At 47.7% G+C, this 24193-nt stretch overlaps 1 protein-coding gene across 2 annotated transcripts in view; it reads left to right on the top strand.

Annotated features, from left to right (window-relative positions):
• Positions 1-23538, top strand: part of slc49a4 (solute carrier family 49 member 4) — a 66173-nt gene extending 42635 nt beyond the window's left edge. The window contains exons 7-9 of one of the 2 annotated variants that reach the window (XM_083641867.1): positions 6791-6918; positions 9771-9953; positions 23453-23538. In XM_083641867.1, the coding sequence (XP_083497993.1) occupies positions 6791-6918; positions 9771-9953; positions 23453-23490 (349 nt within the window). In that variant the 3' untranslated portion in view covers positions 23491-23538. Of the gene's footprint in view, positions 1-6790; positions 6919-9770; positions 9954-21198; positions 22759-23452 lie in introns of those variants that run through there. The other variant, XM_083641866.1, reaches the window with a different exon arrangement.
• The last annotated feature ends 655 nt before the right edge of the window (positions 23539-24193 follow it).

Below are 24193 nucleotides of genomic sequence, written 5' to 3' on the forward strand. Positions count from 1 at the left end.
TTAAATGATGCTATCTTTAAGCCCGATAAATCCTGTTAGGGGAGTGAAAATGATAGGCTTTTAATTCAGGCGTTACCTCACAAGAAGACGTGGCGGCCCCTCTCTCAGCAGCCATTACAGAAAAACAATCCCCTAGAACAGTGGGTCTCAACTGGTCTAGCTAGCCTCACCACCCACATCTTTCCTTGGTCATGTGAGTCGCGATCCAAATTTCATATTTTTCCCTTGCCAAAAATGTAGCGTAACCTTGGAGCATTATTGTAGACCTCTTTACCTTTACCCCCCTTCCCCCCACCCCCCCCCCCCCCCCCTGCATGACAAGCTAGCATCACAAGTTTGATACCAATGGATGCATTTATTGCATTAGGTCTTCTAGTGTCAAAGAATACGAGGATCTTCACTCTCCCGCCGTCCTTTTTCATGCACACATCCACGACCCACTCAATGTGGCCCCCGCAACCCCACATCCACGACCCACTCAATGTGGCCCCCGCGACCCACATCCACGACCCACTCAATGTGGCCCCCGCAACCCACATCCACGACCCACTCAATGTGGCCCCCGCGACCCACATCCACGACCCACTCAATGTGGCCCCCGCGACCCCACATCCACGACCCACTCAATGTGGCCCCCGCGACCCACATCCACGACCCACTCAATGTGGCCCCCGCAACCCACATCCACGACCCACTCAATGTGGCCCCCGCAACCCCACATCCACGACCCACTCAATGTGGCCCCCGCGACCCCACATCCACGACCCACTCAATGTGGCCCCCGTGACCCCACATCCATCACCCACTCAATGTGGCCCCCGCGACCCAGGTTTGGGTCCCGACCCACCAGTTGAGAACCACTGCCCTAGAATGTTTTTTTTTTGTGATCAAATGTTTTTTATTTTTCACTTTCAGTTCACAGATCATTTCCATGACAAAAAAACAAACAGACAAGACAAAACAATGATAAACAAACAGACAAATAGTCAGGTAAAGCCATAAACTGGCAGCAAGCGATGCACCGAAATGCATCCATACCTCCTAACCTAGATAGACTATAGTCCATAGGGATCCCAGCACAGAGAAATATCTCCTCAGAATCTCAATGCAAATTCCGCCGCAGCAGCAATAGGGGTGTGGATCACTGGGCTCATAAGGATTATATAAATTCTTTAGATAGCAACCACTGACATCACAGACTGCCAAATTCAGAGCACCACCCGTAAAAGAAAACAAAAGAAGAAGAAAACAAAACAGACATGACGATAAATTAAAATGAAATCAAATGAAATCAAATGAAATGTATGGCGCCACCCCCCCCCCCCCCCCCCCCCCCCCCCCCCCAGATACAACAATTACACACTTCAGGGGAGTAAGATTTTAAAAAGAAATACTGGTCAAGGTCTGGTATCGAAAAAGAGGATCATGCTAAGAAATCTTTGAGTGAATTGATAACATTCTGCCAGTTGATTAAGGTAGATTCACTTGCACCGTTTATTCTAGCAGTTGACATCTCCAGGTACACGACATCTAAATAAGTAAGCACTCATTGCCTAATGGTAAGAGAGTGAGGAGGCTTCCAACGCATCGCAATCATCTTTTTCGCAGCTGTAATACCAGCTGGTACAGTACGCTTTGTGGCTTTGGGCATATTGACCCCGGACAAGTCATTCAGCAGTAACGTGGAAGCAGTCATTGGGATTGTTGTAGATATTAATTCAGACAACTTAGCAGACACGTTGCACCAAAACTGAACCACTGGAGGACACTCCCCCACCATGTGGATAAAAGTGCCAGGAGCCTTCAAAGTACAGAGACTGCAAGAGGGATCATTTATCAGTTTCATCGCATGTAGTCTGCGCGGGGTGAGATAAGTTCTGTCTATGCCCTAGAATGTTTTTGTGTGTGTGTGTGTGTGTGTGTGTGTGTGTTGAGTTATGACAGGCAACAAAAATGCAATAATTGCAATGATACCATATCGTGGCAGTTTATAAGTTGGCCGCTTTCAAAATCCAAACTCCACTCATGTCGTATTAGTTTAATTCAAGCTCTGGTGCACCCGATCAGCGAACAGGCCTTTTATCAGAGTGGATTCAGGGACCATCAGAGGTAGAGTTTCGGAAAAATAAGCTACTTAGGGCTTTTCTCCCTAGGATCAGATTGGGATGGGCTCTGATCCGCTACCCAAAGACATGGGGTCTTGGCTGGGTGCAGGCTCAGGATTTAGTCCCTCTATGGCACTGGGGAATGCTGAAGGGTTGTGGACGGGAGCCAATCAGTGGCAGATGGAAGATTTGGATGTGAGGGGTGTAGCTGTGGGCAGAGACGGCAGACTTTTCTGGGTAGAGGCAGTCACTGGGTAGAGGCAGTCACTGGGTAGAGGCAGTCACTGGGTAGAGGCAGTCACTCACTGGGTAGAGGCAGTCACTCACTGGGTAGAGGAAGTCACTCACTGGGTAGAGGCAGTCACTGGGTAGAGGCAGTCACTCACTGGGTAGAGGCAGTCACTGGGTAGAGGCAGTCACTGGGTAGAGGCAGTCACTGGGTAGAGGCAGTCACTGGGTAGAGGCAGTCACTGGGTAGAGGCAGTCACTGGGTAGAGGCACTCACTGGGTAGAGGCAGTCACTGGGTAGAGGCAGTCACTGGGTAGAGGCAGTCACTGGGTAGAGGCAGTCACTGGGTAGAGGCAGTCACTGGGTAGAGGCAGTCACTGGGTAGAGGCAGTCACTGGGTAGAGGCAGTCACTGGGTAGAGGCACTCACTGGGTAGAGGCAGTCACTGGGTAGAGGCAGTCACTGGGTAGAGGCAGTCACTGGGTAGAGGCAGTCACTGGGTAGCCTGCTAAACCGGCCGGTCACGTCAACTCACATTTCATTTCGTTCTACCAGAAGCTTGAGGCCAGACGCCGGTCTGGATCAAAGGATGGGCAACTTTGATGATAGAGAGGGCCATACAAATAATGTCCTCGCTACCAGAGGGCCAGATTGTGACCGTGCACTTCCACCAGTGGCCTACTGTAACACCATCACTCCCAATTATAGCTACTAATTTGATGAAAAGGACTGGTAATCAAAGTTTATTATACCAACATTTATATTATTTTTCATATAAAAATTTAGTAATTATTCCATTCAGATGACACCAGAAACTTTGCTCGAGCTTTAAAACAGCACGCTACAGCAATTTGATGGGGTACATCACCCACATTATGTGATATTAATCAGATTAGTAATGTTGCATGTGCAATGTGCATCCTGGATATAGTTTGTTACAATAGCGTTTGCTCAAATGCTAACGTTAAACAGTATGTGGATGGACAATGCTAACGCCATTAGCGCCATGTTCGGGGTTGTACAGTAAAATAAAAACACAGATTTTGGTGGTCTAACCTAACCTAACAAAAACGTCTGCCTTGTAAAAAAAAGAAGAAGAAGATTTTTTTTTTATTGACCCAGGGGGGCCACACTGCCACACTGAGTGAGGTCGGGGGCCGCCAGTTGCCCACCCCTGGTCTGGATGAACGAAATGAAATGTGAGTTCACGTGACCGGCTGGTTTACCAGGCTAGTCACTGGGCCCTCTCACCAAAGCCCCTCCTCCAGTACAGTTAGCGCACATTCTTTGAAACACTTATACTATGGCTGGCTGTATCAGTTGTCATACATTCATATTAGAAAGGAGTTTGTCGCACTGTGCAAACTTGATTTTTTTTTTGTGTGCCCTTTGGGCTGGATTCCCTCATGGCAGTTTGGACTCCCAATGGTATGAATATATAGAACATTGCTCAATGTTCTGATTTATTCCTGTACACAACCAGTTATGTGTTCTAGACCATCGGGTCAAGCGTTCACTGAATGACAGCTCCTGAAAGCCCAGTAGACAATAATGTCATCTAAAAATAGCACGCCGGAGGAACAGGTTTGAGGGGAGATGTTCTTGTGTAGCTGTCCAAAAAAATGATTTTCCTTCCTCATCCCCTGGCCCTCAGCAAACTGACAGAACTTCACGACTTAGCCAAACTAATTAGACAATCCCCACACACGCAGAGATATAGATATACCAGATATCCATTGTCAAGTTCAGCCCTCGCCTCTCGAGCAGCGCATAACAAAGGCAATTAGTGTCTGTCTTGGCTACAGTCTTCCGTGTAGCTTCATCTAAGCACTCACCGGTGTCTGTACTGTATGCAGACCCAGAGGAGTGGAGAAGAGCTATAAAACAAAACAGCCAGGGTTCATAAGAGTCTGCGAAAAAGAAACAACAATACTCAAGTGGGTTTAGGAACCGCCAGATGTCTTCAACCAATATAGAACAATGCACATCCGAGGTCTGTCTGCTTAGCTGGTGAGACAAATTGAATCAACTCTTCTCTTGGTATTCTGGTGTCTGGGTGTCTAATGTCAAGTCCAGCCGAGGCACTGAGAAACACGAGGGGGGGGGGCGAGGAAACGACGTGGCCTGCTGCTGCTGAAGCAGTGTGTGTCTGCAGTAATAGATTACTGCTGAAGCAGTGTGTGTCTGCAGTAATAGATTACTGCTGAAGCAGTGTGTGTCTGCAGTAATAGATTACTGCTGAAGCAGTGTGTGTCTGCAGTAATAGATTACTGCTGAAGCAGTGTGTGTCTGCAGTAATAGATTACTGCTGAAGCAGTGTGTGTCTGCAGTAATAGATTACCGCTGAAGCAGTGTGTGTCTGCAGTAATAGATTACTGCTGAAGCAGTGTGTGTCTGCAGTAATAGATTACTGCTGAAGCAGTGTGTGTCTGCAGTAATAGATTACTGCTGAAGCAGTGTGTGTCTGCAGTAATAGATTACTGCTGAAGCAGTGTGTGTCTGCAGTAATAGATTACTGCTGAAGCAGTGTGTGTCTGCAGTAATAGATTACTGCTGAAGCAGTGTGTGTCTGCAGTAATAGATTATGACACAAAGTGACAGAAGAGACGTGCCACTGAGATATGGCAATGCTGTGTTGAAGGATGCTTCTTTTGCTTTTGGAGAATTGGAGCAGTCTTCCTTTACCCACTGCGGTGTCTCACTCTGTCTGCCGTCTCTCCCGCTGTGTTCCTGGTTTGGAGGTCTGAGGTCTGAGGTTGAAAATGGTCTACCTTGCCTCAGTCCAGGGAGGGCTGAGTGATAATTCAATATTATCGTCTTTCAGTGGGATTCATTATATTGTGATCATATTATGGTGATTTAGGGATTTCGAGGTGCACATTTCTGCTGTGTGAACTGATGATGAGAACAAGCACATTTTATTTAGAAACTGACAAAATTAAGTACGAGAGGAATATTATTTGAAAATTTCAGGTTGGTTTGACATCACACCAAACATTTCAATATGATGAACATTGACAACTGCACCGCGGCCTCTACTGAGAGGATTAGAGAAGCGTGGCAGGCAGAACTCCGTAATGATTTATCTGACATCTTATGGGAAAGGAGTCTGTCTGTGGTACAACTCTGCTCAGTTAATAGCAGACACCACGACACGATTTCAGACGGACAAGCCCGTCTTTATTGTCACACGATCACACATCAACACATGCATGGCCACAAACACACTCATGCTGACGGTGGCCGGTGAAATTTCTCCTCTGCATTTAACCCATCCTGGCTTGTCCTTTTCCTCCGGGGGGGCAGGCCAGGAGCAGTGGTCGCTTTCTCGTACAGCGCCCGGGGACCAACTTCGGATGTTGTCGTCACTGGTCAGATGACGATGACGATCTGATTTTCTGCATGTTTTTAATGGGGGGGTTATATACGGAGGAGCCCCCCTGGGGGAGCACGGGGAGAACATGCAAACTCCACACAGACAGAAAGGCCCTTACGACGAGATACCCCACCTGGGCAGTAGGCACTGAAGATATGGGGGGGAACACAACCACAGCACCCACAGTGTCCCAGGCGAGAATCGAACTCTGGACCTTCTGACTGTGAGGCGACAGCTCTCCCACTGAGCCACCGTGCCCCACCAGTTGATCCAATTTAAAGTCACTCACCGTCTTCACTATTCCAAGCATAAATTACACAAGATCTTCCCCTCTGCCTCACCACTGTGTGACAGGTGTCAGAGGGCACACTATATCATGCCTTCTGGTTCTGCCCTTCATTGATGGGATTCTGGGCCAAAATATTTGACTGGTACTCCAAGACCTACAAAATAACCCTACAGCCGGAGGCAGAACTCACCATCTTCGGCTGCTCGGGGTCCTCTCTGGACTTCCCTACGGCCGTGCAGCAGTCTCTGACGCAGGGGACAGCTGTTGCCAAGAAACTCATTCTGAATGGAAGTCCCTCTCTTCACCTTCTTTTCAATTGAGGTTGACGGACATGACCTCTGTTATACGGATGGAGAGACTTAGGTTCCTGAGGACCAACTCACTTAGAAGGTTTTCGGCAATTTGGGACCCGTATCTGGCCTACCTTGATGAGGTTAGGGGCGACTGGTGACTCGCCAGGCTGGTTTCTCATGGACCCCTTGCGTGGGATCCCTTGCACAATATCTTTTATAAACATATAAGCACCTTGGGCGGCTGGTAGCACCACGTTGTAGTGTTCAATGATGACCCCCCCCCCTGTGTCCGAGCCTGTTCGTGTGTCCTGTTTGTTTATTGTTCAGAAAAATTTAAAATACAATATTGAAGAAAAAAAAAAAGATTAATTGGATTATTTAACGTGATATTGATTTTAACCATATCGTCCAGCCCTAGCCTCAGTACCACTTTTTAATCTAAGTCCCTCTCCTCTTCCCCTCCTCCTACTCTCTCGCTCTTCCTCCGCCCTCCCCCAGGTTTGCAGACTCCATTCGGGGCATGCTGAAGCTGATCCTGGTGCTAATGCTGGCAGGAGCCTCGCTGTCCTCTACCTGGTTCACACTCACCTGTCTGACCAGCCACACCCACCTCCCCTCCACTCCAGGTGGGTCCATCGGGGATTTTCATGCTCTTACATTGGGATGAATTTGCCAAATGCAGGATAACACCCCCTGCATTATTCAACGGATTTGTTAAAGGAACACTCCGCCTATTTTCAACCAGCTTTGTATCATTAGAACATCAGTAGTATATCAGAAAACTGTAAACGGTTTTGAAGTCTGTAATTTAATTTGACAGTTATTGAGTGTTAAAGTGTGGACCAGTGACATCACTGGTCCACACTAACTCAAATTAATAACTCATTAACTCAAATCAACTCTCAAACTGTAAACGGTTTTGAAGTCATTCATCTAGTTTGACAGTTATTGAGAGTTGATTTGAGTTAATGAGTTACTAATTTGAGTTAGTGTGGACCAGTGATGTCACTGGTCCACACTTTAACACTCAATAACTGTCAAATTAAATGACAGACTTCAAAACCGTTTACAGTTTTCTGATATACTACTGATGTTCTAATGATACAAAGCTGGTTGAAAATGGGCAGAGTGTTCCTTTAAGCCCTTAGACACAGATGTCGCTCTATTCCCGTATTCCACCTCGGTTCCTATATTTACGCAGTAGAAGACGTCACGTCGGTGACAGTTTCCCCCCAGAATTTCCTTGAGGCAAACCAACAAGCATCATGTCGTTCAAAGCCACTGATTCTAGCCATCATCATTCTCCGGCTCTGGCACGCTGTCTCTCTCTCTCGCCCCCTCCCCTCCCCTCCCCTCCCCTCCCCTCCCCTCCCCTCCCCTCCCCTCCCCTCCCCTCCCCTCCCCTCCCCTCCCCTCCCCTCCCAGACACTGGCAGCCCACAACCGGCAGGCTCCTCCAACCTTGCTCATCCACCTGGCACACACACACACACACACACACACACACACACACACACACACACACACAAGGGGTGGACTGATCCTGCAACAAAGTCTGCCAAATACCCCATATTATCCCTGGTGGGACGTTCAGCAGCACACACCCATCAGCTCAGTAATCTCCTGAAGTAATCAGACAGACAGACAGGCACACAGACAGACAGGCCGACAGACAGACAGACAGGCAGGCAGGCAGACAGACAGACAGACAGACAGGCAGACAGACAGGCAGACAGACAGGCAGACAGGCAGACAGACAGGCAGACATGCAGGCAGACAGGCAGGCAGACAGGCAGACAGACAGGCAGACAGGCAGGCAGACATGCAGGCAGACAGACAGGCAGACAGGCAGACATGCAGGCAGACAGACATGCAGGCAGACAGACAGACAGACAGACAGACAGACAGACAGACAGGCAGACAGACAGACAGGCAGGCAGACAGACAGGCAGGCAGGCACACAGACAGACAGGCAGGCAGGCAGACAGACAGGCAGACATGCAGGCAGGCAGGCAGACAGGCAGGCAGACAGCCAGACATGCAGGCAGACAGACAGACATACATGCAGGCAGGCAGACATGCAGGCAGACAGACAGACAGGCATGCAGGCAGACAGACAGGCAGACATGCAGGCAGACAGACAGACAGACAGGCAGACAGACAGGCAGACATGCAGGCAGACAGACAGACAGACAGACATGCAGGCAGACAGACAGACAGGCAGACAGACATGCAGACAGACAGACGGACAGACAGACAGACAGGCAGACAGACAGACAGACATGCAGGCAGACAGACATACAGGCAGACAGACAGACATGCAGACAGACAGGCAGACAGACAGACGGACGGGCGGACGGACGGACGGACAGACAGACAGACAGACAGACAGACAGACAGGCAGACAGGCAGACAGACAGGCAGACAGACAGGCATGCAGACAGACAGACAGACAGACAGACAGACAGACAGACGGGCGGACAGACAGACAGAGAGACAGACAGACAGACAGACAGGCAGACAGACAGGCAGACAGACAGGCAGACAGACAGACAGACAGACAGACAGACAGACAGACAGACAGACAGACAGACAGACAGGCAGACAGACAGGCAGAGCATGCGAGGGCCCTCGGAAGCACTGTGATTAAAGGGACGTTCAGGCAGGCTAATGGGTTGCTTATTTGCACCAATCTGCTGTCATCAGGGAGATGGAGGATGCTGTGATGCTCCAGAGGTGACAGCTTCATCTGCTCAAACACCCTCTATACACACAGACTCTCTTCACCCCCCAAAGCTCCAACCAAAGCACTGCAGCTCAGACACACCACTATGCTGGCCAAACACAGTCAGCACTCTTTAAATGCTCTGCTCTCGACGACCTCAATTGGTTCATTGTAAAGAAATCAACTTAGCCAGTCCATACATATTATATTACTTACCGCAGACTGCGCCAGTTCTAACAAATGGTAGCAGCAAGTCTCCTAAATGGGCGTGGTCAACCATTGACTCAGACCTGCCGAAAGTCTCCTAAGTGGGCGTGTCCGTGGAAACCCGTGGGCAAAACCCAGGTGACAAAATGACAGGAAGTGAGTTGAAGTTGGGCCGTCTTGCTTGAATCCCATCGTCTTTGGCCAGTCTTCACAGCAGCGTTTTAAAGCCTATGGATTTTCCTCCATCCACTGCCCCATGATCAAAGCCCAGAGCTGCACACAGCAGGACACCTGTGGGACATCTGTTTGTGTGGTGTCGCAGTGCTTGAAGGCCTCTCAGTCTCTTCGTGACGTCTCTCCTCTGCTTAAGCACCAGTGCCTGTGATGGTCAAGTGTTTCACAGTGTTGAGCATAACTGAAGGAAGGGAAGGTGACATCTAACTTGACTGCAGCTTCCTCACAGCTTCTCTTGTGTCAGCGAGTTTGAAATGTGAATCAAACTGTACTTGTCTTTCCTCTCGCTCTCCTTCTTGCCCTTCCTCCACAGCCACCCTGTACACCTCCTGCATCCTGGTGGGCATCTTCATCAACAGCAGCGTGCCCATCTTCTTTGAGCTCTTCATCGAGACGGTGTACCCGGTCCCCGAGGGCATCACCTGCGGAGTGGTCACCTTCCTGGGCAACCTGGTCACTGGCCTGCTGCTCTTCTTCCTCACCTTCTACTGTACCGGTAAGACAGCACGACTGCCTGCAGTGGACATGAGGGTTTCCAAATTCCAATCATGGAAGTTGGAAACCCTCATTAGTGTTTTGCTTGCACCTGTGTTTACCCTGCCTTTTTGACACAAAATGGCCCCTGTGAAAAGGGTCTATTGCAGAGGCACGTAGAGTAGTACAATTTACAAGAAACAATAATAATAATAAAAAATACATATGTTAAATTTAAAAAGTAACATACAACAGTGCTGATTTAGAGGTATGCGTTGTATGCCATTCAGTGCAAAAATAAGCTATACACATTATGATACTAATATAATACAAATAATAGTGCACTAATAGTACAGTGCATAGACTGTATACTTGATGGGTAGTTCTCGAATATATAAGTGCATAGTTGGATGTAACAAAGTTGAGACATTCGGGAGTGGAGATTAAATTAGATTCAGAATATTGGTTTTTAAACCATTATTCTCCCAGGGAAGGTTGCAGATTTCAGTTCAGTCAATCGCAGCCTTGGAAAAGCTGGATTGGAATGTGGCTGGGAATCACATCCGTAATCTATGATCTTAATTATAGCATTGTTCTTGATAGAAAATGTAAATGTCAAAAATGCTCCGGTAACGTCAGAGGCTTACCAGGCAGGACGGACTGTAATCAACAGTTTCCCTGGCAAAGATGCTGCTCAGGCTGAAACATTCAAGTCACGTCCTGCACTGAAAATGTTTTTTCAGCTGACGTTGACAGGTGCTTTCTGGATGTGACGATGGTGGCGATAATGGGCAGAGGATGGGGAGATGAGCTTTCTTGACTTGACACATTCAGAAGGGAAAGAGAGACACTTTATTTTTGTAATTTAGGCTCAGTTTTATCGTGGAGCTGGCAGCCTGGCGTGGTTTGATAGAATAGTGTGGACGCACTGCTTTCACAGGAGCCAGACAAATCAACAGAGCTCAGTCATCCGTGCGTGCGAGTGTGTTTTGTTTGTGTCTGTATATGTACACAGGTCCACGTCTTTTGTGTGAGCCCATCTCCACTGTGGGTTTCGCTATGGATGCACGATATATCGGCAAGCATATCTGTATCGGCCGATGTTAGTCATTTTTTCATATAGCGTATCGGTCCGATGAGCAAAATAACAGCAATGTTAATATTGGTTATGGGCATCGGCCAAAACTTTCATGTTGAGAGGAAACAATGCGGTAAATTTAAACGATTTATGGAGCTTTTCAATTTTTTTTGAAAATGAAGAAAGACATTACTCTCTCAAATTCAGTGTTTACATGTTTTTCAGTGTGTCATTTTTTTTGATTAACATAGAAACTTGTTTTTATACAGATCATATCGACATCGGTAAATATCGGTTATCGGCCATAACCGCAATGTTAATATCGGTTATCCGCATCGGCCCAAATGTTCATATCTGTGCATCTCTAGTTTCGCCCCACCTCTTCGTGGTCTCATGAACCTTCCCTGTACGTTTGCAAACATCGCAGAGCCAATCAGCTGCAATGAGAATGAGTCTTGAAGAGAACACGACACCCTCCCTCTCCCCCTCTTTGTTCAAGTAAATAGGAGATCTATTTTCACATCCTCATACATATTCATGAGGTTCATCCTCGTCCACCGCCAGGTGAGGCTGGCTGGAGGAGGCGACTGACAGCTGTATCTTTGCTCTCCGTCTGGATCGTCTTCCCGGTGCAGGTGGATCTGCTTTGACCCCAACAGCCGCAGGGCCCAGAGCCCTTTACAGCCCACTAACAAGTATCACTGTGTGTGTGTGTGTGTGTGTGTGTGTGTGTGTGTGTGTGTGTGTGTGTGTGTGTGTGTGTGTGTGTGTGTGTGTGTGTGTGTGTGTGTGTGTGTGTGTGTGTGTGTGTGTGTGTGTGTGTGTGTGTGTGTGTGTGTGTGTGTGTGTGTGTGCGCGCGCGCGCGCTTCTAGCCAGGGCAGGAAACCAGCTTCTCTTGTCTAGAGCAGCAGTTCTCTTAACGTTGGCAGTTTGCATAAGGCCACAGACCCCACTTTGATATGAGTTGTCTCCCTGGGACACCCTTATCAAACTCAATGTTGTTTAGTCATTCTTATACATTCTCTACTTGGGATAATTTCTAATAAATTAAATTGAAGGGAAATTGAACTAATAGTATTCCTCAAGTTACTGGGAAATCAAATGCACCTGCTTGCTCCCATTATCTTCCCACCAAACTAGATTTTTTTAGCATAGAATAACTCTAAACTGTGATTGTTAATCACTCAAGTAAGTTTGCAATCCTGAACACAACTGAATAAGCTACAACTAATGATTATTTTCATTATCGATTTGCAGATCCTTAGGTGTGCTCTTAATCCTTTAGTCTATGAAACTGTGAAAAGCAAGCAAATCTTGCATTTGTGAAGATGTAACTAGGTAGTAAAGGTTTGGTGTCTTTACTTGATATTTCTAAAACCACTAATCAGTTTAATGATAGTCGGTTAATTTTGTGATTTATATTGATTGATCGATTGACTAATCCTTTCAGCACTACCAGTGATGTGTTTTGAATTCCCTAAGATGGTAGTGTGCCAGTGATAAGTCATGGATTCAGGGGTGGGCATCATATTCTTCCAGAGGGCCATACTGACTTACATCAAGTAAGTGAAGGGCCACACATTGGACATCATACCTGCCAACCAACACTCCTGATTTTTGCGGGAGTCTCCCTATTTTTAACCCTCTCTCCCGCTGTGATTGGTCATTTCTCCTGTTAATCCCCCGATACTATATATATATATAGTGATACAAATCCAATGGCTGTAGCAAATGAGATTTATTAACATAATTCTGCCTTTTATTGAGTTTTTGGGGGTTGTTTTCTTTCCTTTTGAGGAGGGCGGCCCTGGGGCCGTATTTTGCCTATGTGTGGTAGATGGATGTGTAGCCCAGGGTGTGGTCAGACAGAGAGCACCAGGTAGATGGACATAGGCACATGCACACACACACACACAGTGTCACACGCACACACACACACACACACACACAAAAGGAAGGACTCATAAAGAATACATGATGTGTCCTCTGCTGCTATCCTCTCTGTGGTGCTGAATGATTGACTGCTTGATGTGGTGTGTGTGTGTGTGTGTGTGTGTGTGTGTGTGTGTGTGTGTGTGTGTGTGCCCCCCCCCCCCCCCCCCCCCCCACACTGTGTGTGTGTGTGTGGGGGGGGGGGGGTTCCTGCATAGTGAGATTTTTGCCCCCCCCCCCATAGAGGTTTTAGCCACCCCGAAAAGGCCAAAAGAAATCCTGACAATGTTTGATATATTTGAGTTCAGGACAACCCTGACTGCATACTAACTCAAATTCAAGCTTTTTTATGGGGTAATTTACATTTTAGGGGTGACCCCCAAATAGTTGACGATTCGTTGGAAGGAGCCTGATTCAACTGCCAATCTCACAGTCAAACAGTCACAAAATGTGGTTATGAAACAAGGATCATTCCATTCCGGCTATATGGAGGTGCTGAAAGATTTGATTTTTTGGTCTGATTTGACATAGAATTTCTTGGTTCCTCCCAATAGATTGTGATATATAGCCTATTTTGGTATACGTATCAGCCTATTACTACCGTAAAAACAAGTCCCAATTAAACCAACATATCAAACAAGCTCATTTGTAATCTAACATTTTGTATGTTGAAATGACTGTCTGAAACTTGCGGTGCTGTGAAAACACGTTGCTCCATAACAATGACTGATATCTTTGTGTTCAGGATAACCCTGACTACTCTTACCCAAAAGTCACATGTATGCATGTATGCACGATCTGTCCAATCAGGCTTACTGTCTATTTGTTTATCACTACTCATCTATTAGTGTTGTGTGTAGTCACCCCACAAAGGCCCATTCTGACCCAGGAAAAACTGATGTGTGCGCGTGGGTGTGTGTGTGTGTGTGTGTGTGTGTGTGTGTGTGTGTGTCTGTGCGTGTGCCGCGTGTGTGTGTGTGTGTGTGCGTGTGTGTGTATGTGTTTGTCACTGTCTGTGCCTGCATCTTTAGTGTGTCTGTCTGCCTTGTGGTTGTGCCTGTGCAGTGTGTGTTTCTGCGTCTGTCTGCTTGTGTGTGGATGCGTGCCTGTGTGCACACACACACAGCCATAATATCAATATATTATGGCTGTGTGTGTGTGTGTGTGTGTGTGTGTGTGTGTGTGTGTGTGTGTGTGTGTGTGTCGGGGGGGGGGGGCAAAGGTGTGTCACTTCCCTGTGACTGACAGCCAGGGAGAAGATCTCAAGTCATTTTGTGCAGCTGTATTTTTCGCATGGCGGCCTGAAGTTGTCTCCCAGCGTGTAATTCATCTGTGCTGTCTGTTCAGATAGCTCACACAGACTGACACACTGTACACATGTCAGCTTATGGATAGTTCTGGCAGTAGCCAGCCGTAGATATAACATCTGGGACACAAACTCTTGAAAAGTGGTTAAGGATCGCCCCCTAAAGGTGTGTTCACACCGACCTATTAAAGTTTTTCGCTGGCATCGAGTTTACATACAAAGTCAATGCAAACGAGCGATTGAGCGTATATTCGCCCGGGAGAAAAATCGCTGGGCGTCCGAGCGACAGAGACAGAGCGATAGGGAGAAAATTCGCTCGTCGCCCGAGATGAAATATCCCAACTCCAGCGAAATTACGCTGGCATCAGTCGCTCGCTGTTCAACGCTGATTGGCTGCCGTGTGACAGAGTGAGTCAAGGATCACACTGGCTTGGAACAAACCATTGGTTTATTGTGTGGCAACAAACCACATTGACAGCTGATTGACAGGCTGAGAGCTGACATGAAGTGAAGTCTGTACTACCGGGATAGAGCTCGCATTAGGAGCACGCTGATAGGCTTAGCTTGTAAACAACGACGGTGGCTCGTAGTGGACAAACATCATGACATTGCGTAACGTTATAGCCCCCAGATGTCCGTCAATTCGTGTGCCTGTTGACGAGCGATTTAAACACAGCGACAGAGCGATTCCAAAGGGGTGAATCGAGCGACAGAGTGAAAAATAAATATCTCGGTGTGAACACAGCTTAAGACCAAACAAAATGCGTGACAGACATATGAATTGACCAACCACAGACCTCCTTATTTGTGTGACGCAACTCATGGGGGCGTTACATTTTGACCGATGCAGCCCAGCCAATCGGAGGCCTGCCGCCACTTTTCGTACGGGAAAACCAGGAAATGCTGACTCGTGATTCAGACCCTCCACCGCTGGAATGGATGACGTGACCACGTGAGACTAGCTTATAGATGACTTTATTCAACACGAATGGCTCAAGAAGCTGAGCGTTAAATTTTCCACCAGCCTAGTAAAAAGTTAAGTCTATTCTACTGGCCACATTGGCAAGTAACAACCACTCTGTTTGCAGGTTCGTCTGTATTCTGAAGTTTCCTGGCCTGTTTAGGAAACAGCTGTGTTCTGTTCTCTATGCAGATGAATGTGTTTATTATGTAAATTGTCCATGAAAGTATTCTAGTGGGCTGTCTCATCATCACTCTAATCTCCTGTGTGTACGTCCAGAATGGATGTGGCAGGTAAGATGTAGACTTCAAATGTGATCAATTCTACACCAGCCCCGTCTTTTCAGAACCCTCTCACTTCCTGCTTTAGAAAATTGGCATTCCCCCAAAGAACTTTTATGGAAAGAACTGACAGCTCCATATTGCCCCATTGCAACATCAGCGCCCAGCAGCCTCCGCCATTTTTTATTTTTGGAAGCGTGTCAGCGCCAAAAGAACCTCGCACAGGCTCGCAGTGGTCAGCTGCGGTAGCGCTGACCCCTATAATCAGCCTCTCTAAACAGTAACTCAACGGGAGAACACTCTAAACTTTGGGGATTCACATCTTTTCCGGGCGTACTGCAAATCTTGATTGAAGTGGTGTAGTGCAGGGATGTAAAACAACAACCATATTGTGGAAACTAAGCAAAATTTTTCGTTTTCTTTGTTTAGTTTTTTCAAGATAAATACCTAATGAAAAGGACCCGAGGTTCAACTCCCGTTGAGTTACTGTTTAGAGAGGCTGATTATAGGGGCCAGCGCTACCGCAGCTGACCACTGCGAGGCGCATTCTGTTTCCAAAAATGGCCGGAGTGTCGTCTCTTTCCTTCCACGCTCTTTGATTCCCCAGGCCTCAAAGATTTCCATTTACTTCCAGGTCAGAGTTCACTTTTTGGCCGTCCACCGGCCTGACAAGCAGAGAGGCATTTATGAATTGACCTCCACGGCCATTTTAGTATCTGTGAGAAGCCGGTCTTGGGGTCCGGTGAGCCCCTCTAACTGCCCCCTCGGCCCTGTTGTGCTGTTGTGCAGGTTAGCCACCCGGACACCCCGTTATTACGTGTATTATTAACACAATATCAATTATCGCCTTTTTCAATGTCACGATTATCGTCGATTATCATGACACCCCTAAGTGACACGGTAAACGAATGGCAGTGTGTTAGCTTGGTCGACAGCAGCACACATGCAAAGTACACACACGCGTCGCACACACACTTAGTCATTTTGAATGATGCAGATAGATGTGTGTGTGTGTGTGTGTGTGGTCACTCCCCAGCTCCATCATTCAACGTCATCATTAAATGTCTTCACGTGCGCCATAAAGAGGAAATGGTTAGCAGCTGTCATCTCTTGATCATCTCGTCTACGTATCTCGAGGTGTCGCTCACCCTCTCTTCTCCAACAAAAGACGCCGCCCATAAAGGAGACATTGAGTCTTATTAAGGACTCACATTCATTACAACGCTGCGTTGACCTCAATTATGACTGATGAAGGTCCGTAAGAGGCCTGTCCCCTCACGTCTCCATCTTAAGAGGCCTGTCCCCTCACGTCTCCGTCTTAAGAGGCCTGTCCCCTCACGTCTCCATCTTAAGAGGCCTGTCCCCTCACATCTCCGTCTTCTGTCTGTAGCAGTATTCTGCTGACTGTGGCAGCTCCTGTAATAGCTGCTTAAGATGATAAAGTGTCTGCTGGTGGCACTGATGTCCTCTGTATTATGCTAATGTCTTCACAGAACACATTACAGTTCATGGCAGTGGCCATCAATTGTGGCTGCTGTCCATTTGTGATGGTTCAGTTAAAGCGGTTGAATTGCTCTAAGTTCCCCTGCCATCATTGTCCACCGTTTCTCCTTTTGTAGTCCAGCACATCTCTGTCAAACTTCCCTCCTCCTCTCCTGATGATGATCACAATAGTCAATGGAAGCGTGTGCTCGTCTACAACTCTCCCCTGATCGGCAGAGGGGGCGGAGCAACGACGGGGACAGCAGGGGGGCAATTGGCCAAATACAACTGGGCCGAAAATGCGGAAAGATCCGTAAAAAAAAAAGTGATCAAAAAGAAAGAAAGAGAGGCACGGTGGCGCAGTGGGGTCGTCGAAAAGGGCCTTTCTGTGTGGAGTTTGCATGTTCTCCCCGTGCCTCCCGGGGGTTTCCTTCATATAGGAACCCCCTTCACCAAAACATGCAATATCCTGGTTGCTGATGTGGTGCCTCCTCTGGTCGTTAAGGGCGCCTGTTCGGAGGGAGGGGAACTGGTTGGAATAGCGTGATCCTCCCACGTGCTATGTCCTACCGGTGAAGCTTTCCCTGTCAGGTGAAAAGAAGTGGCTGGCTAACTGCCCATGTCTCGGAGGAAGCATGGGGCCAGTTTCGGGCTCTCCCCAGATCGGCAGAGGGTGGAGCAGCAACCAGGATAAATAAATTTAAATAGCACTAATGGGGGATAAAAATGGGATGAAAAAAAAAGAAAGAAAGAAATGATTTAAATATTTAAATGATAGTGATTTTGTGTCCGCTCAGGTCACCTTTAGTCTTCAACCTAGAGGTTGGAGTGATGATGTGAGGCTGCACACTGGTTTATATTATACAAATTGTAAAATCAACTTTAAACCGGACAGGTACACTTTGAGTCAGATGTATAGCATTTGGTGGGCTCCCATGCTAATTCCCTATATATACGCTTTGCTCCCGGCTCCTCCTTGCAGGTATGTCAGAGGGGAGCGATTGAGCCGCGTATCCATTTTGACCACAGCACCTGATTGAATTACCCAGAGGTCCTTAGGCCCATATTAGTATGCATTCCAGGCTGCAGGCCCTAAACACACAGACACATAAGCAGAGAGAGAGAGAGAGAGAGAGAGAGAGAGACATGGAGAGAGAGAGAGAGAGAGAGACATGGAGAGAGAGAGAGAGAGAGAGAGAGAGACATGGAGAGAGAGAGAGAGACTGCGGGTCAGATAAACACAACTTCATTAACCTGCCTCCATGCCAGGTGTGCTGCTGTCCGGCTCACACAGCCCTGATTAATGAGGTTGCTTTGGGAGTCTGGACAGCACACAGCAAACACCCCCTCACCCACTCTCTCACCTCCCTCCCTCACCTCCTCCCCTCCCTTACCTCCCTCACCTTCCTCCCCTCTCACTCCCTCCCCTCTCACCTCCCTCCCCTCTCCCCTCCCTCCCCTCTCACTCCCTCCCCTCTCACTCCCTCTCACTCCCTCCTCTCCCTCACCTTCCTCCCCTCTCACCTCCCTCCCCTCTCCCCTCCCTCCCCTCTCCCCTCCCTCCCCTCTCACCTCCCTCCCCTCTCACTCCCTCCCCTCTCACTCCCTCACCTCCCTCCCCTCTCCCCTCTCACCTCCCTCCCCTCTCACTCCCTCACCTCCCTCCTCTCCCTCACCTTCCTCCCCTCTCACCTCCCTCTCCCCTCCCTCCCCTCTCCCCTCCCTCCTCCTCTCACTCCCTCTCCTCCCTCCCCTCTCTCCCCTCTCACCCCCTCACCTCCATCACCTTCCTCCCCTCTCACTCCCTCACCTCCCTCCTCTCCCTCACCTTCCTCCCCTCTCACCTCCCTCTCCCCTCCCTCCCCTCTCCCCTCCCTCCTCCTCTCACTCCCTCTCCTCTCTCCCCTCTCACCCCCTCACCTCCATCACCTTCCTCCCCTCTCACTCCCACTCACTCCCATTTCACCTCCATGTCTCCTTTCCTCCCAGCCTCGCCCTGTGACCCTGTGTCTTTTGTCCATGTGCCAGAGAGTTGTTGAGTGGCCGAGCCTAACATCCAAATCGTACAATTCACCCCAAAGAGGCCAGGGGGCGCTGTCCAAGCCTCAGTCTCCATGCATCGATTGGGCGGGTGCTTTCTTTATGGGGCAATTGATTGAGGACATTCTGAAAGGCTCGCCTGCTGCGATGGAACCGGGCCCAGGTGTGAATTGAGATGCATGGTGCTGGCAGGGTCCAGTCTCCTCCGGCGCTGGACTGTGTGTTGTGACCTGCTTTCTCTATATTTAGTCTGGCCCCTTATCAGGACCCGAGCAGCTGCCTGCTGCCACCGCCTCCTCCCTATTGGCTGAACAGTTGGCCGTGGACGTGGATCGGTGTCGATTCTGCTTCATGTCTCTTTCAGTCTAAACATCTCAAACACCTCGCCCACACGCTGGGGAGACAGCTTCGTATCGAGTGGTGCCCAGTGCATTTGGAAAGGAACATTTTACTGATTTGCCCAGACTTGATTTTGTGTCAAGTGTGCGTGTGTGTGCGCGCGCGCTGCGCGCGCGCGCGCGTGTGTGTGTGTGTGTGTGTGTGTGTGTGTGTGTGTGTGTGTGTGTGTGTGTGTGTGTGTGTGTGTGTGTGTGTGTGTGTGTGTGTGTGTGTGTGTGTGTGTGCGTGCGAGTGTGAGAGAGAAAGAAAGAGAGAGAGAGAGAGAGTATATGAGGAATAGATTGTCTGTGTGTGTGCTGATGAGTGAAGAAGCCGAGGGCTCCGTGCAGTCGGACTCACTCTCCAGTCGCTCGTCACATCCAGCATGATCACATGATCATCGCATGATCATCACATGATCACACGCAGCCAAAGCAGCTTCCATCTGCTTGATGGAGCCTGAACAAAACCGAGACAATAGAGCAGGGGTGGGCAATTATTTTTCATGGGGGGCCACATGAGAAACCCAGATTGTTGCTGGGGGCCGAACAAATATTGTCATGCCGTAACCCATGGATGGGCAACTTTGATGATAGAGAGGACCACAAAAAAATGTCCTCGCTACCAGAGCGCCAGATTTTGCTGAGCGTTGGGGGCCGAACGGCGCCGGCGCAAATTTTTTGGGGGCATTTGAAGTCAGGTTTAGAGGAATACCTCATTTTAAATTAACAGTTGTGATGTCATTATTCAGTCTTAAACACCAATATTTTATCCTTTTCTCACTCACTCCTATGTCATTAACTTTTTTGACCACCTGCCAATATGGCTGCTAGATTTTAAAGTTACCAGCCAATTAGAATTTCCACTAGCCGAAATGTTTTTCTTGAAATAAACCAGAATATGAGTGGGTTAATTTAAGGATAAGTATCAGTAAGTGGCCCGGTATTCTCAAAGCCTGTGTTGAGGGTCACACGAACAAAAATGCACTCTTGAAGCTAAATAAATCCAAAACCAACAAGTTCATTATTTCCATTTTTACTTCAATGTAGAACAGTAATTTCTTACACATGAGATTACTTTTAGCCTTTTAGTCATAAAGATTATTGAAAGATATTCCATACCAGACTGAAATGTTATAACAGAAGTGGAGTATTGGCCAGAATGACATGAACATTTGGACACTTATTCAGCGGGTACCTTGCATGTTGCATTCAGGTCCACTGTTTTTTTTTGCAATTCCAGCGCGGGCCACACAGGGCGCTCCCCGCGGGCCACATGCGGCCCGCGGGCTGCCTTTTGCCCAGGTCTGCAATAGAGCATCTCATTCTGAACCATATGTAGGTTCAGCTTTAGGTCAATGATCATGTGCAGATCTGTGAATTATTCACAATCATGCGAGGAAAGAGTCCAGGCTGAGGCGGACGGTTATCATTTCCTATACGGTACGGCCGGGACTCCTATTGATTAGCCATCGGTCCTAGATATGATTCATAAATTATTCAGGACGACTTCATTCTGACTCTCATTAGGTTTCCTGATGTATGCAGACTGCTCATATGTCATTGAGAAGGAGCATGTGATCACATGTTGTGCTCTGGTCCTTAGTTAGCCGGCGGAGGACTGTCCCACTATTCAAAGGTCACAGGTTCAGTCTTTTCAATAGCAAACATACATCCATCAGCGTCCATGTGGCCCTGCTGAAGTGTCCTTGAGCAGGACATGCAGGGCATTGAACCACCTACCTGCTTTGCTGCATGCTGCTGAATGCCTCAAATGCAACGTCAATGTCCTCTCCTCTGTCCGTCCAGATCTGTCATGGCTGAACTGGTGTTTAACAGGCTCCTGTCTCTTCAGCCTGGTCCTCATCCTGTTCTTCAGGGAGTCCTACGACCGCCTCTACCTGGACGTTTTCGTCTCCGTTTGAAACCACCAGCCGGGGGGGAAAGACTGAATAATAAGAATTATTGCACAAAGAGGGAAAAACAAGGGCGAGAGAGAGGTGGAAGCCAGCGCTCTCTCAAAGATTCTATGATGTAAATGTGTGTCTTTGGCAACAGTGGTGATGCGTTGTGATTCAGTCGTTCAGTCGGCTGCCGACAACAGGCACCAGGTACCGAGAGGACTTCTTCTTCTGTCTCCTCTTTATACTTGATTGACTCATCTGATGCGTCACCGTCTGTTTTTATGTCAAACTACGTTTGTATGTAAGCAAACATTTGTGAACGGTTTGATTTTTTTAACCCGTCATGGCATGAGGGACTGTTGTTGTTTACAGATGATGATGTAATATTTAAAGTTGTTCTCAGTGTCGCCCCCGTGAGGCCATTCACTTTACTTTCCCTGTTCCTCTCCAAAGGCCCCAAAGCCTAGATGCTGGTCTTCAGTCAGTTTCCTTTCCATTTGCCCCATAGTCTCTAGAAGAGTACAAGCTGGATGGCAAACTGATTCCAGATCAGCGTCTAGTGGCAGCTCCTAACGAGGAAGTAAGGGGTGATAATTGGGATGTCTTGATCAGCCAATCAGCGGGCCTGGCTGTGCTGAGTCGGGGCTAACAAGGGCCGCTCCTAATGTTTGAGTGCCACTCAGAAGTGTGGGCTGTGACCTGTGATAAGCTTAAATTAATTATGTTTATTTTTGTTTAGATTTTTACAATTTTTAACATTTTGTTTTCCTAAATAAATAGCCAGCTTTTATAACCAATATTTATTATTTGAGGGATTACAACACTAACACTGTTAAATGTCAGAGACCTTTATGGTGAAACGGGACTGCCTAGAGGGGTTTACGTCGCATTGTAATCAGCAAGCCCGCTCCTCCTCACAAAGCACCAGCAGGAGGCGCCGCTGCGCTGACTGAGCATCTACTGACACAAACCTGAGGGAGAGAGGAGAGTCGGAAATAGACATTTTCCGGATGCCTCAACTGATGAGACAGGAACTACAACTGACCTCAGCTCCAAATCTGGAGCGACAGGACCTCAAATGCATTCAGGCAAACTGCAAAACTGTTTGTTGTTGACACAGTTTTACTCTTAACTTGTTAGTGACTTTTCTCTTTCTGTGTTTTTGCCCAGTCGGTCGGGCCATGCACAGGAACTATTGTTTTCATTGTGGGGGGAGAGAAGGCTTTATAATGTATATATCCTGATGCTTGTATTTTATTGTTTACTCTCCTTGTACAGAAAGGGTTGTCTTTTTACCGTGTGACATGTTGCCTTAATTGCCCAGTGCTGTGCATCCAGGCCCCCCTCGCTCCCTCCACACTGTGACTAGCTCCTCTCCATGTGTGTACGGTTAAGATGTCATGTTCTCAGCTTCTGCAGCTCTGCTCAGAGGTTTCCCCGGGTTTTAACTGTCTTCTGTGGAAAGGGGGGAAAAAAGAACATGTATGACTGTTGAATATTTTCAGCACCTTATTAAAATGAACATTTTAAGAATAACACTGCTGGAGTGTTTCTATTGTCGACGGATTAATGAAGGTTATTATAGAGAAACTCCACCCTCGGATACTGTTAATTATACCAATCTGTGATGTTCAGTATATTCCATTCCAGGAGTTATTTGGTGATGAAATGTTTACTATTTTTTTGATTTACCTTCTTTCCTTGAACCTGCCACCTACTTCTTCAGTTAGTTCATTGCTACATTTACCAGAATGTCTTTTGACAATCTCCACAGAACGGGCATGTTGCCTTCAGATAGCTGAAAAATGTGCTGTGTATGTACGTGAGAAATCTCTCTGCATGACATCGCATCATGCGTTTGACCAGCAGGAAGAAAAACACACCACCAAACCCGCAAAATGGCCCCAGAAAGGCCCGGCACATAACGACGGTGTTACATTGTAATGGGCTGATTTTTGTTCCTTTAAGGAGCAGATGACATCATGTTCCAGTGGAGTCTGAAGCTGTTTGTGTTGTTATTTTGGCAGCAGCACACAATCACATCTCACACAACACTCAGAGGACATGTGCACTTCCAGGAAATATCCCATCTTGTTTTTCCACGGTTCAGTTTCGTGATGCAATTAACGATCAACGTGTATGACCTCATTGTTTTTAAGCCTCCATGAAGCCCCTGGATATACTGCCTCCTCCCTGACCCCCACCGACCCCCCCGCCCTTCCTCCTCAGCTGGGGATGAGCTCATGCTCCGCTGCAGGCTGGAGCACAGGCCTCCAGGGCCGGTATGCATGCGATGGTGGAAGACTTCTCAAATCTGGTTCCAATCAGAATCAGTGGCTGTGTATGTGTGAATAAACAGATGCTGTGATTCATTTCACATTGAAACGCGACCGTATGAGCCTTCGAATCTTATGCTATTCAGGCAGCGGTGGAAGAACTATTCAGATCAGAAAGTAGCAATCGCACAATGTAACTTTGTTACAAGTTTGTTACTTTATTACAAGGGACAGTTTCTACCCAACTGCCCAAAATACCCAAAAGCCGCCACAAATAAGGACTTAGGCAACTGCACTTTAGAATCTGTGATTGTTTTTCTGCATCGCATCGTCTCTACTATTAGCCTTTTTCACCGTAGCCATTTTGTGTCTAAAAAGCAGGAAGTAACACAGGTGCAAGCAAAACGTTAACGAGGACCCCCGGCACTGGAACACCTAAGTGGATCGGAAGTTGGAAACCCTCATTAATGTTTGCTTGCACCTGTGTTACTTCCTGCCTTTTAGACACAAAAAAGACCCATTGATGTGACCACTGCGCAGCATACTTGCACTCAGTCAAATTCCTCATTTGTAATCTAATTAATTACTCTGGCTATTAAAGTGTATCTTGATTGATTGATTGAT

Source organism: Poromitra crassiceps (assembly GCF_964638095.1).
Source record: "Poromitra crassiceps genome assembly, chromosome: 8".
Lineage (NCBI taxonomy): Eukaryota > Metazoa > Chordata > Actinopteri > Beryciformes > Melamphaidae > Poromitra > Poromitra crassiceps.